This window comes from Sminthopsis crassicaudata, chromosome 1, assembly GCF_048593235.1.
Source record: "Sminthopsis crassicaudata isolate SCR6 chromosome 1, ASM4859323v1, whole genome shotgun sequence".
NCBI lineage: Eukaryota > Metazoa > Chordata > Mammalia > Dasyuromorphia > Dasyuridae > Sminthopsis > Sminthopsis crassicaudata.
Genome location: NC_133617.1, coordinates 512,581,112 through 512,596,003, shown reverse-complemented (window position 1 = coordinate 512,596,003; position 14,892 = coordinate 512,581,112). Strand labels below are relative to the sequence as shown.

Sequence of the window (14,892 nt, the reverse complement as noted above, 5' to 3'; positions counted from 1 at the left end):
TATTGAAATATATGTGTGTAGGATTGTGTTTGCCCATATATGTTTGTATTATCACAGGTACTAGCCTCCCAATAATCACTTGGGCATCATGCCCAGTTAACTTTACCTATGAATTTTCATTTTTCTTTCCTAGACATCCTTGGAGCCAGATAGTCCCTCCCTCAACCTAGACTTTGGACACAGCTCTATCTGACCCTGCAAGTTCCCTCAAATCACTGACAGGGTCTCTAATTAGGGTTCCAGAAGCTTTCCTTTCCTTGCCCTTTGATCCCAGGGGGTATGTGGGGTAACTATATTCTTGGGTCACCATTATGACTGAGATCTGTGAGTCATCTGGAACCTATGCCATGGCTCAGTTTCCCATTTATGAAATTATGTGTCAGTTGCTGTGGGTGGTTGGGTGAGCCCTTTTTATTAAAAGGTAATGGGACTCCCCTTTCCTTTTCTTGTTGACAATTCAAAATCTAAGATTAATGACCCCATTTCCAAGCAAAGGTTCTCTAATCTTTTAAAGCAAGGGTTTTTAACTTTTTTTTACATGTCCTTTGATGGTCTGGTGAGTCCCTTCTTAGAATAATGTTTTTAAGTGTATAAAATAAAATACATAGAATTATGAAGGAAAGCAATTATATTGAAACATCTATATCAAAATGCATATTCTTTAAGTTAATTAACCTTGAGTTAAGAATACCTGCTTTAAAGTCAGTTCCCAAGGAACAGGGTGAAAACTCATTAGAAAGAGGCCCAGATTTTTGGAATAATAGGTCCTATTTCCGTATCAGCTGCCCCCCTGAATAAATCTGGGGTGAGGAGTATATGTTAATATATACAATGTGTACCATATGGCTTAATATGCCTAGATATGATCATATAGAGCATATTTGTGTGAGACCTTTAACAAATCTATGATTTTATGCATGTGGGGACTTCCTCTCCCCATAATAATCAGAACCCTAGCACACCTTCTTCTGTGTAATTCTTGTTCATGTTTTCACACAAATCATTCAGAGCAATGTTGTCAAACTCAGAAACAGGGCTCACTAATTCAGATCCTCACAGGCTGCATTTGACTTAATTTCAAAATGTCATGTTATCTATATTTATTGTATTTCAATTTATTAAAAAATTATTTCTCAATTACAGTTATCCCTTCCACATTATGGGTGTTAGAGGTATAGTACCTCCTGTGATGTAGAAAATTCATGTTAAAATTTTTGGCCTTCTTCTTGTACCAGAGAAGTCTGAAATTGTTATGGTATTAAAATATAAAATATGTTAGTATTATACAATATTATACTACAAATATATACCACATATCATATAAATATATGATTTATATATTTATTATTATATAATATAAAGATATTATATATTTGCATACTATAAATTTCATGCATTTCTGAGTTTCTAAACATTTTTTTGGCTTCTGCAAACCTCCCCCCTAATTCCCATTTAATTTTTATGCTAATTTGTGACACATCAAAACTGAAATGGGAAAAAGTCTCAATATGGAAGAGATAGCTATACATTTTAGTCAGGTTCCAAAGGCAAGAACTTTTGCCAAATGATCTGGCAACTCTGGCTTAGAAGGTGTATGTTCCCCATACTTGAAGCCTTCTTGTTTTTGTTAGCATTTTGGGTACAAAATATACAATACAAACAAACATAGTCATGTTTGATGGATGCAATGTACAAATCACAGAGTTATAGAACTAAAGAGTCTTACAGTTTGAAGGGATGTCATCTAGTCCTTTGCTTTCCTGAAAGCAATTTCTTTTGCACTGTATCTCACAAATGTTCCTTTAACATCCATTCCAAGATCAAGAACTCTGTAGCTCTGACGTAAGCTTATTTAATTAAACAAAAGTTTGTTACCAAGTCTTTTCTTAAATGAAGCAGAAATCTGCTTCTTGGCTGGGGAGCCTCTTGGCCCCCCATTTTGGGGAGTGGGCCACTAGGAAGGGCTTCCTTGAGAAGTGTGGTAGCTTAAATTTGGAAGTTTCAGCTTTTGAGTCAGAAAAGTTTTCCCATTTCAGTTTTGATGTATCACAAATTAGCATAAAAATTAAATGGGAATTAGGGGGGAGTTTTGCAGAAGCCAAAAAAATGTTTAGAAACTCAGAAATGCATGAAATTTATAGTATGCAAATATATAATATCTTTATATTATATAATAATAAATATATAAAGTTGAAGGAGTTGTGTTCAAATGCTGACTGCCAGTTAATACCAAGTTAATAACAACTCAGATTGCCTCTCAGAATTTCAGCATCCTTACCTGTAAAATGGACTAGATGAGTTTTGAGATTATCTTCAGCTCTGATATTGTGAACTTTCAGCAGCTGATCCTAACTGCCTTGTCATGCAGGACAGTCTGTCAGTAAGCATTGATTAAGAGCCTACTATAGGTCAGACATTTTGCTACAAATCCCTGGAATTCAGTGAAAATAACTAGGCACACAGAAAATATACCCAAAGTGGATGGAAAGTAATCTCTTAGGGGAAAACTGGGGGTAGAAGTGGGAAGACACTGGGAAAAGTCTGCCGCAGAAGATGGGATTTAAGCTGTCTTGAAGGAAGCCAGAAAAAGTGAGAGGCAAGTTTGTGAGGGAAAACATAGAGAAAGGGGCACATGTCCATACAGAACATACAATACACCCAGCAGATGTGATCTACACGTTTAGAGCATATGAGTGTTCTGATGAAAAACAGTATTAAAGACTCAGAGAGCGAGGGACTTAGTCTAACCCCCCTCACACACTCCACTCTCATTTCCCGACTCTGGTGCCTTTTCCTTCAGGGTCTCACTCTTCACTTCCGATTCCTGGTTTTCCCCGTTGCCTTCAATCCTCTTTTCACATCTCTCCTCTTCTTCAGAAGACTTTCAGCAGTCCTCCTATTCCCAGTCTCCCCTTGGTCCGCTCTTCCAAGTCCTCCTTCTCCTTCCCCACAAACGAGTACCTTCCCTCTGAAATTACTTCGCATTATTCTTTATACATCTTGTGTATACAAAGTTGTCAGCGAGGTAGAATATGGCCTGCCGAGCAGGAACCGTATTTTTACTTTTCTTTTATTAGCATCGCTCTTAAGAAATGCTTGTTGAGGCAATTCCAAGAGCCATCCGCATCCAAAGAGAAAACTAGGGAGACTGGATATGGATCATAGAATTTTTACCTTTTGTTGTTGTTGTTGCTTGTTTGTTTGTTTGTTTGTTTGTTTTTCTTTCTCGGGTCTCCCCCTCCCCATTTGATAGGACGAATATGAAAATGCGTTTAGAAGAATTGCACATGTTTAATTTCTATCGGATTGCTTGCTGTCCCGGGGAGAGTGGGAGAAGGAGAGAATTTAGAACACATGGTTTTGCAAAGGTGAATACTCAAAACTATCTTTACATATATTTGGAAAAAATAAAATACTATTTAAATAAATAAAATGAAATGTTTGTTGACTGGAGAAAGATTTGCTTCTAAGGAAGAGGTAGAGAGGACGGGAAAAATGATGGTGGAGGGGAGACAGCGGCTGCATGGAAAAGGAGGCTCAGGACTTAGTTGTGGCTCCTTCAGTCTCTGTTTCTCTTCTCAATGCACAGACTTCACCTCTCTCCAAAACCCCAAGCGCGGGTTACCTAAAAGGAGAAGGGTGTAGGAGACTGGAAAGGGAGGAAGACCTTGGAATAAGGGGTCTTTATTCTCCCATGTCAGGTCCAGGTGAGGTGGGCGGCGTCCTAAAGCTACTTGGGAAATTTTCTAGGGGAGAAAAGATTGTCAGAAAGGTTAAGGATGGGGATGGAGGGGTTGCACGGTGTGTCAAACTCGTCCCACCCCCAGGAAGCCTATAACCGGCGCGCCCCTCTCCGCCTTTGCGGGCGGGAGGCTCAGGCTGGGCGGGCGGGAAGGTTGGTAAGCTGGCGGGCTGGGCGGGCGGGGCGAGCCTGGGGGGGCGGGCAGAGCCTCCTTATAAAGCTCGGTCCCTGCAGGGCCCCTGCAGCGAGCTAGCGGAGGGTGCGCTCCTGCCCTATTCGGTTCTTTCCTTTGGCGCGCTTTGCTTTGACACCTGCAGCTCCGGCGCTCCCGTACGGAGCTTCCAGACGCACTCTCACTCTTCTCCACGAGTTCCTGCCCCACGGTACTGCTTCCCTACTCCAGCCATGGGCCGTCAGAAGGAGCTGGTGTCGCGCTGCGGGGACTTGCTGCGGGTCCGGTACCGGCTGCTGCGCCAGGCTCTCGCTGAATGCCTCGGGACGCTCATACTGGTGGTAAGAGAGTAAACGGGGCAGCGGGACTAGCGGCGCAGGGCTCGAGTCGGAGGAGGGCTCCAAGTTTCCTCTGGAAGAGAATTCTTTACCTTCACTCCCCGGTCCCAGGGCGATCCCACCTAGTTCTCTCATGGACGTCTCTGTTCTTTCAAAGCCATCTCTGTCCGCTCTCCAGCTACTGGACAGCCCCGTCTTTTCCATTAGCAGCAGTTCCACCAGAATGACATGGCCCACCTTGGCGGGGGAGCGATGCTAAGGGTCCCCCTAGAATCCTTGGACGCCCAAACCTTCCGCCCGACCCTCTCATCTCCTGAAATTTGGGGTCTAACTAGTTTCTAGGCGGAAAGAGCAAAGGGTTCGGCTTTTGCCAAGAAGAAATAGGCTTGAAACTGCTAGTTGGGGATTATTAAGACAACAGCGTCTAGTCACTAATGAATAATTAAACTTAGGAAAGTCCAAAAGTTACACAGAATAAAAAGTATTCCGAGATCTGGGGCAAGTGGGGGGTTGGGGTTACTTAAGAGATTCGTCTCAAGTCTCCAGCAGCGATGACTGGCTCGCGGAAGGACTTTGTGGTGAAAGGTTGGCCTGGGCTGGGTCCTTGTAGATAGGAAGACTGTGACTGATGAAGGGCCCTTAAAGTTTGCAGACCTGGGAAGAGGAGTGACGGAGGACTCCGAGGATCCTCCCTCTCTCACTCATCTTTGTGACCTTGATAGTCGTGTAACCTCAGTAGGCCTCGATTTCCCAAGTGTTAGCCGAGGGAGGCGGACTAGATGGATCCTGTGGTCCCTGCCACGTGTAGAGTTGTGATCATCTCGTGGAGAGAAATGAAATTACCTTCACTTTATGCGTGATTTACTCTTGTTAACTTCTATTGCCTTTACTTTCTTCCACTTAATTCCTCAGAGATTCTTACTTATTCTTATGCTATTCCATGGTAGCCACAAACAAATTCTGGTTTTTACTATGTTACTTTTGCTTGTAGTTGCTCTTAAGTATATTTAAATTGTTCTGCTACATTTATTTCTAGCTTATTCCTACTTTATTTTTGTTGTATACTTTTAATTATCCTTCCTTCCAATCACTTATAACTCCCTCTTCATTCCCCTTGAGCTAAGTGCACTGTGCAAATAGCAACCAAAATAGATTTGGAGGGTGGTAGTGGGATACCAAGGTTGGAATGTCTATAGGTGGAACAGAGCAGTACTTAAGGGTCTACGTCAGAGTGAAGCTGAACAACTCGCTTTCTTGCTCTCTCAGTTTCTCAGTCTCTCTCTCTGTCTCTGTCTCTCTCGTTCTGTCTCCTTCTGTCTCTCTTGTTCTCTCTTTGTCTCTGTCTCTGCCTCTTTGTGTCTGTCTGTTTCTCTCAGATGTATGGGGGAAGGGAGGAATAAGGAGTGCCTCCCTATTATTTATTGCCCTAGGTTCTCTGACTTGTAGAGAAGCTGTCAAGAGTGCTGGAGGCAGTTAGGAACCAGTATATACATATGGAAAAACCTGACCAATTAAAATACAAAGCCCAGAACTTTAAGATATAACCTTTGCTTTGAAAAGAGGGGCAGACTAGGAGAGGATGCACTTTGTCACTACCCTCTTGCCTCACAGGAAACTGTCAAGGCTCTCTACCAGCCATCTGGAGATATCTACATCCCTCATGTCTGCAGATACCTGTACCCAGACAAGATAGTGCCATCAATTGGCAGAAGAGTCCAGGAGTGTAGCGTGGGATTTGAGGACAGAGATAGTTCTCTATCATCTTTGTTGTTTCTACATAATTTTGTCAAGGGAGGACAATTCTGTTTTTCAGACAGAGAGGAAGGCAGGATGTTAGTTTGGGGACAGAACTAGATCCCAGTCTCTTGCTTCTTCACCACCCCCTGCCCCTTCCATGCTTATTTGCCTTGAGATGTCAAAGGAGACAGGGTTGGGAGTAGAACTTGGTGGTCCTGAAAGTTCATTTCTACAAGCTCCATTTACCACCACCCTCCCTTTCAAAAGCAGCATTTCAAAGATTTAGGTGGAAATGATGTTGGTGCTCCTATTTTAAAGCAAGCCCCTGCCTCATCCTTCTTTCAGGTGCTCTGCTTTCCCATTGTGAAATAAGAACTTGTGATCGTTGTCATGGGAGAAGGCTCTGCTTATTCCATCAAGGGATTAGAGGAATAATCTCAATGTATATTGGCTGGGCGGATTAGGGTGTGATGTTTGTGGAGGTGCCTTTCAAGTGCATTTGAGCAAGCGAGTGTGAGTGTAGGTACACCCATGAAAGTTGAATTAGATTGATAACCCAGGTGGGGAAGAACTTTATTTTGGAGAGAAGGGACAGGGAATGACTCAGGAACCCTGGAGATTGGATGATGGCATTGGGATAATCGTCGGTGGGTTAAGGTTCAGTCATGGAGGTTTGAAATCAGTGGGGGGAAATTCTTATATTTGGAGAGATTTGAGTGAGGTTAGATGTCCAGAAGAGAAAGAAAGCAATTCCTTAGAGGGGTGGGAAAAGTTTTACTGAGAGCTGGACAGACCCCCAAACCCATCTATTGGAAAGGGTCAAAACAGGCAGATCAGAATAGACCAAGACTTTGGGGGTGAGGAATTAGCCAGGAGGAGACTCTCCTGGTGAACTGGCTTCCTGCCATCCCCACCCTATTCCCTGGCCTCTGGAACTGGGCCAGCTCCCCAAACAATTGGCAGATAGAGTAGAGTGGAGGCAGGGACCCCGGCTGGGCCCCAGCCCAGTGCCCCAAGGCTAGGAAACACTTTCCCTGGATGCTTTACCCCGACTTTTGTTCTTTGCTCTTTTCTGTCACTTTATACCTTAAAGATGTACTTACATACCTATTTTTATTCAGCTGAGGTGAAATTCTGATACTGTAGTGCTGCCCCCTACCCTTTTCTAAATAGTCTTTCTCATTGTCTTTGTCTAGATCCCTTCTCTATCTCCCTCTTTTTTCTTCAATTTCTCTTCAGGTCCAGAAAATGTTTGTTAAATTGAATTCCATTGTAGATTCTCCATGTGTATATGTGTGTGTGTGTGTGTGTGTGTGTGTGTGTGTGTGTTTTCCTTTTTCTGCATCTCCTTGTTTTTCTTTTTCTTCCCTCTCCTTTACCTCCACTTGAAACCACATCATTACCCTCCTTTTCCTTCTCTCCAGAGAGGGATTAATTAAGGCTCTTCGCACCTCAGTGGTGCAAGGATCCAAATCAAGTAAACATTTATCCAATTTTTTTACAGGCCACACTTCTTCCCTTACTCCCCTCTCCTTTTACCCCTAAGTGCTTGGCCATGTGCTGTATCCTGGAGCGGGGGAGGGGTAGAGGAATGGAGAGACAGAGATTAAACAATAAAATCAGGCTTGAATGCCAGCTCAAGATAGCAGTATAATAAGTTGAAAGGCTGAAGGAATTCAGTACCATTTAATAAGTGAAATTAAACCTAAGGCTTATAGGAACGCAGACAGAAAAGAAATTAAGCAGGACTTGTCAGGACAAGGGGTGTGTGTGTATGTGTGTGTGTTGGTTGGAGGGAGGGGATTGTCAGGATTTTGTCTGTAACTAAGGTCTGGTCTTTGTATATTTGTGTGGAGTGGATTTTTTTTATTGTTGTTCCAGATGTGTAATTTAATCAATGTACAAAATTCCCTATAAGGAAACTCCTTCTACCAATGCATAAGTCCAATTGTCCTGAAATTTTTAATCTTCTAGTTGGATAAGACCTAGGTGTCCTAACTCCCGACTAGCATACCGCCCTGCCCTTTCCTCTGCTGTTTTTGATTCCATATATTGCAATTAGCTAGGGGATGATGGGTTATCCTTGGAGATGGAGGGCAATGAGAAAAGGAAAGAAGGAAAGACCCCAAAATAGATGTTAAAGGTAAATCATTTTGATCCTTTGAGCTCAGTTTTAGAGATCACTGGATCCTATAGAAAGAGAGGTAGGTAGAAGAAGAAACATGGTAGTCATCAGGATCTTGAAGAGGTTTTATTTTATCCGAAGACTGAAAGCTGAAGGAGATAAAACCTTGTGTGAGAGAATCCTGGATAAAATAATTGTAATTCCCCATTTGTATAAAGTTTTCCAACTTTCAGATTATTTTCCACCTATTCCTATAATCCTTGAAACAAAAGGTTAAAGAATGGCCAGCCCTAAGATCACAGTGATTGAGCCAGAACTATAAACACAGTCTCATGATTCCTAGTTCAGTGCTCTTTATACTCCCCTTAGCTGCTTATCAGATGACTTTTTTTTTTCAGGCCACTGTACATTATTATTTTGTAGGAGGGGAGGTCTCCATTGGCAGCAGGAAGGAAATTGGTTTTTGGTAGCATGAGGTTTCATACTTGTGTGTGTGTGTGTGTGTGTGTGTGTGTGTGTGTGTGTGTGTGTGTGTGTGTGTATATGTATGTAAAAATGAGTATCTATTATGGACACATGGACAAGAAATCCCTATGACATATCAGTGATCCTCAATTTTACCCTATATTTCTCCCGCACAGATGTTTGGCTGTGGCTCTGTGGCCCAGGTTGTGTTGAGCAGAGGAACCCATGGTGGCTTTCTTACCATCAACCTGGCTTTTGGCTTTGCAGTCACACTTGGTATCCTTATTGCTGGCCAAGTGTCTGGTATGTCTCCCTGCCCCACCCCCTTAACATCTTCTGAGTAGGCTTCCTTACTTGACCTTTAGAATGTCTCTCTTAGATATTAGAAACAAGCTGACCTGTGGACCCTTTCCCTGGGATGAAGGGATTCTGTCATGTATCTCTTGAAGCCTAGAATTAAAACTTCCCTCCCCATATGGGAGATTCTCCATATCATCTCAGAAAAGTGATCTTCCTGACTCTATCTGAACATTTTCAATGATGAAAACCCACTCTCCAGAAGGATTCCCATTCTAGTTATAGTTTATTCTTTCTTTTATTGAGTTGAAATCTGCCTTTTTGCAACTCTCATTCAATTGGTTCTAGCCTTCTAGGGGTAGACTAAACATCAGGACCTTAACTAGGGATAAAATATTAAATACCTAACTCCTTTCCTTCTGTTTTACCTCCCCCCATCCCCCCGTTATATCTGAATGATGTCTTCTCTCTATACAGGGGCCCACCTAAATCCAGCTGTGACCTTTGCTATGTGCTTTCTGGCAAGGGAGCCCTGGATCAAGCTGCCCATCTACGCATTGGCCCAGACTGTGGGAGCCTTCCTAGGAGCTGGAATTGTCTTTGGGCTGTACTATGGTGAGGATCCAATCTTTTTCCCTCTACTAGTGTTCTATTTCCTATATTTCCCACCCCTACTTCCTCACCTTCCCCTTCTAGTCCTTTCCCTTCCTCCTTTCCCCTCCATTCCATCAACTTTCAGTCACTAACTTATTCTGCCACCCAAATGGCCAGGTGCTGACAGAGGGGGCCTCTCCACCCTATAGCCACCTGAGTATATGACTCACTGGGGCCCCCGACGAAGGAAATTAAGGGAGGAGCAATGGGAGGGAAGGAAAAACAAGTTAGGTAACACCAGAGATTGGTTACTCAACACTGACCCTTCTTCCCTCCCCCCTTCTTCTCCCCCAACCCCAACCTGCCTCTGATGTAATAAGGTAGTTATTTTATATTGTCTTCCTGGAGCAAAATATAAATACCCTACCTTACTGGTAGCTTACACTTGAATAGATCGTGAAATGAGTGTGCCAGGACATCCAGAGGGAACATTCTCCTTAGTACTTGCTCCAAGGGAAGAACCAATGATAATGGTTCCCCAGGGTATCCTGGCCATATCTTTTTCTTATTCTATGGAAGTCTAGGCTGGGAATATGGATATGAGGAGTATAGGAAGGTGATTCCATCTGGGAAATCTGACTTCTTCCCACCATTCACCTTTCCCACCTGTCTGGAACTCATAGAAGTAGGATGGGCTTAGAGGAAAGAATTAAAGGGGAAAAGGGGAAAGAATACTGACTCTGAAGTCAGGGGACCTGACTGGATGGTTTCTGAGGTTCCTTCCAGCTCCAGATCTATGATCTTTTGAATCCTCAGAAATCCTATGTGGGAATTCTTAGTGGGCTGAGAGCTCTGTGGGGAGCTGGGTAAGGATATGAGGTTCTCATTTAGCTTGCCCTTGGAGAACTTCTGTTTCCCTACCCTGCTCCCTGGGTATAAGGGGAAGTAGTGGTGTTTCCATTCTCATCCTTTACCTATGGTTTGATCTTTCTTCAGATGCAATTTGGTCCTTTGCTGGTAATGAACTTTTTGTCTCTGGCCCCAACGGTACTGCCGGCATCTTTGCTACCTACCCCTCTGGCCACTTGGACATGGTCAATGGCTTCTTTGACCAGGTAAGATGCTTTGGGGTGAGGTCCTCAGGTTCTTTGTGCATCTACTCCAAGGATACAGTAGAAGAAACTTCCGTTTCCACTGCAACAAATTCAGTCTAATTAGGGAAATAAGACTTAATGAGATAAAGGATGAAGCAGGATAAGTCATGGTTTAAGGAAGATCTTGTGGCTCCAATTCCAAAAACTAGGGGACCTCAGAAAGAACCAGTCAGGGATACTTCTTTGAGGATCAAGGACTTGAATTCAACCTACAAGGACATAAAAGTTTTGGGTAAGCAAAGAGGCAAGGAAACACTTGGGAAAGCGAAGAGGGATCTGTAAGTAGCTAGGAGAGTGAGATCAGGGGAATTAAAAATTAAGGCAAGAGTGGATTTGCTTCTTCTCAATCTCGATTCTTCCATCCTAGTTCATTGGCACAGCATCACTCATCGTCTGTGTGTTGGCTATTGTGGATCCCCACAACAACCCTGTTCCCCGAGGTCTGGAAGCCTTTACTGTTGGCTTTGTGGTTCTGGTCATTGGTACATCCATGGGCTTCAACTCTGGATATGCTGTTAACCCAGCTCGAGATTTTGGTCCCCGCCTCTTCACTGCCATTGCTGGCTGGGGTTCTGAGGTCTTCACGTAAGTGACAAGCCCTGCTTCTTCCTCCCTTTTTGCATTTGTTTGGCTCCCACTTCCAACTTCTGCCCTGGTTCTTTTCATGAAATTTTCCCAGCTTTCCATCCTTCCTCAAAAGGATCAGGGCAGCATCCAATGTCCTTCAGATTACCTTGAAATATCTTCTTTATTATAGCCTTGTTGAGGAGGCAGAGCTGGGCCGGGCCAGGAACGTTACCGGGCCAGGAACGTTACTCAAGTCTCTCCATTTTCTTTCTCTTCAGAACGGGTCGGCACTGGTGGTGGGTGCCCATCGTGTCACCACTTCTTGGTTCCATTTGCGGAGTTTTTGTCTATCAGCTCATGATCGGATTTCACCTGGAGGCTCCCCCTCCTTCCACAGAGCAGGAGAATGTCAAGCTGGCTCACGTGAAACACAAAGAACAGATCTGAGTTAGAAGTTACAGCTCCCTCTCCCTCCAAAATCTCCACTCCTTCCCCTAGGAACCAACACTGAGAGGACTGTGCTGGAGATATACCCCCAAAGCAGCCATAGCCTCCACCTCTCTAGTCCTCCTCCCTCCCACTCCTCTGACTCTGAGAGATCCTTTTTTGAGGGTTATGTTTAACAATAATGCTTAAAAAAAAAAAAAAAAGCCTCCTCAAACCTCTCCCTACCTAGGGGTTAATGAATCTTTGTGAATCACGGTCAGTGTGGATTTACAATGGATGTTGGACTTAAGCCCTGCCCTGAGATTGCCAGACCTGAAGTAGTTTGCCAGAAATAATAAATTGGTTTGAGTTCTTGGAAGGTCCTCCAGAGGAAAAATGGAGAGGGAAAGGCAAAAGCTAGGAGTTCAGCAGATGTGTGAAAGGGTTCAGATATGTGAGAAATACTTAGATGGGAAGGGAGTTACAGATATACCAGGGTATTTTAACTTTAGGAAAGTCTCAGATTCATTCATCCATTCCAGATATGGAAAAGGCTCAAATGAAAGGGATTCTAAATGGAGATGTGTTAGATGACAGTGCAAAATGTAAGGAAAGCTCAAATGTACACATATGTATGTATGTGTCTGCATTGTGCACCTGTGCATGGCCAGGTATGGCCAATTATAGATGTGTGTGTCAACTGAGATTTGTATATAAGGGAGAGGGTAAACATAGATGTATATGTCCTAGAAAGGAGAGACCCAGTAGATGATCTTGCTAGACTTTGGTGAAGGGGAGTCAGGGAGAGCAGAAGAACCTCTTGAGGGAGACATTAATTTCCTGGGGGTATGTATATTGGGGGGAAGCTCACAATTTGAGGTTCAGAGCTCTATGCAGAAGCCATTATTTGCATGTTCCGAGCCTGATCCATGACCTCAGAGGGTGGGTGCTAAGTACAGGTATATTTCATTTTGGCAGATGTTACAGCAGGGATTGGGGGCCTTTCTTCCCAGACCAGTGCCCCTTATTCCTTGCTCCTGGGTGTTCTCATTCCCTCTGGGCATTCCCAAGATGGGTCAAATGAGAGTACCTATTCCTTAAATACTCCTTATTCACTGTGTGGATACCCCTACCCCAATACACTTTCTTGAATTTTTTTTTTAAATAAAGACATTTACACAGAAAACATCAATTATTGTGGTTTTCTCTCCTGTTATCTGTTTGGTGGCGGTTGGTGTTTTTTTTTTTTTTTTGAGACACTTGTGGTTAAGTGATTTGTCCAAGATCACGTGTCACATAGCACATTTAAGTGTCTGAAATCAACATTTGAACTCAAGTCCCTCTTGACTCTGGGGCAGGTACTCTATCCACTGAGCTGCCTATCTGCCTCCTTCTATTCATCTGGTGACATGTATAACACATTCAAGCTGAGCCCTCCCTCTTGTCTAACAGGTCTTTACAGGAAAAGTGGAGGGTGAGTGGAGAAAATTCCAATTCAAATCTATCCAAATGAATCAATAATTTATGATATAATATTTATATAATGAATAGACTAAAATAATCAGATTAGTTTATATTTGTAGAGCACTTAAGAGCTATGAAAATGTCAATTATCATTTATCCACATTAACCCCAAATCTGTAGGTGTCCAATCCTACTGTTCAGTCTCCCTGTCACTCTTTGTGACCCCTTTTGGAATTTTCTTGGTAAAGATACTGGGCAGTTTGCCATTTCCTTCTTTTGCTCATTTTACAGATGAGAAAACTGAGACAAATAGGGTTAAGTGACTTGCCCAGAGTTATATAGCTAGTAAAAGTCAGATGTGAACTTAGATCTTCCTTATTTTTTCAAGGCTGGCACTCTATCTATTGTGCGACCTAGCTGTCCAGCCCTAAGGGCTCTAATAATAACAATAACCTTTATAATGGTTTAAAGTTTGCAAAACATTTTCCATTTATTTGATCTCAGTAACTCTATGAGATAGCTATTTTTATTATCCCAATTTTATAGAAGAGGAAAAGGTTTATAAATAAATAAAGGAGAGAGATTAAGTAATTTACCTAGGACCACACACTTATTAAGTGAGGTAGGCAACAAATACTATCCTAACTTTAGGGCTGGATCGTCATACAGTTTACTCTCCTGCCTGCCTAACTACCCTCAGAGAATCCCAAGGTCTCCTGAAAGCAGTGGACTTTCTACTAGGATAAGTTCATCTTGAGGTGAAGTGAATGTCTAATTTCTCCCAAGTTTGCTGCATTTTAGCCCCAAAGTTTGAGCTTCAAAATGGCAAGACAAATCTGCTAAGAATCCTGAATATTCCTCCATAGTCATTGATGCAATGTTTTTGATTTTGCAAAATGCTCAGCTCGTAACAGTTCTGGGAGGTTAGTATTAGAAGTATTTATCAATAGCATAATTTTAAGGACTAGGAAGTAAGCTCAGGGAAATTCAGGCAAAGTGAGCTAGATTTGGAATGCTTCCTGATTCCCTTCTCTTTCTCTGCTCCTTTTATATGGCATATTCCTCCATTAAAATCTAAACTCGTGGAGACTGAATAAAAATCACAAATTTCTTATGTGATTTTCCATTTTTCTTCTGATTTTTCTCTCCCAACATGATTCATAAAAGAAATATATGTGTTTTTTAAATTAACATTAAAAAAGAAAGCAATAAAAAGAGGGGAAAAACCTAAAGTCACTGGGGGTAGAGGAACTATTTGTTGTAGTTTTTAGCACAATACTCATCAGTGTTTAACAAATTCTTGATTTTAGAGTCTGAGTGAGGGTCTGTGTTTGAATCTTGACTCTTTGCTTGTGACTTTTAACTTCAGCAAGAACCTCCACCTCCCTGAGCCTCTATTTCTTCCTCCATAAAATAAAGGCATTGCATTAAATAGTTTCTAAGGACCCAAAGTGTGAGAACCAGATGGAGGACCTGGGCTCTGATCTCACTCAGCTCTAACCCTTAGTAGGTGTGAAAGTTCGGTGGTTGAACTTTCTACCCCAGACCTCAGTTTCTGCACTTGTAAAATGAGGGGGTTGAACTAGATTATATGTAGTTCTCCTTTCAGCTCTAAATCATGATTCTATGATCTCTATCCCCTCCCCCCACTCCCCAGGAAGAAACAAACCAAACATCTAAAATCGTAGATCACATGTTTTCCTTCTTTACTTCTCATTTTCTCCTTTTCCTGGTTTTCCTCTAGAGTTTCAGTGGAAACAAAAGAAAAGAGAGTTGGGGGGTGGGGAGTTGGACGGGGGTGGGAAGGAGTG

General features: G+C 42.6%; 1 protein-coding gene across 1 annotated transcript; it reads left to right on the top strand.

Annotated features, from left to right (window-relative positions):
• Positions 1-3,922: 3,922 nt before the first annotated feature.
• On the top strand, positions 3,923-12,803 carry AQP3 (aquaporin 3 (Gill blood group)). Its single transcript, XM_074281634.1, has 6 exons — positions 3,923-4,255; positions 8,756-8,882; positions 9,354-9,491; positions 10,467-10,585; positions 10,992-11,209; positions 11,470-12,803. The coding sequence occupies exons 1-6, from the start codon at positions 4,148-4,150 to the stop codon at positions 11,636-11,638; spliced, it is 879 nt and encodes a 292-aa protein (XP_074137735.1). The 5' UTR covers positions 3,923-4,147; the 3' UTR covers positions 11,639-12,803.
• The last annotated feature ends 2,089 nt before the right edge of the window (positions 12,804-14,892 follow it).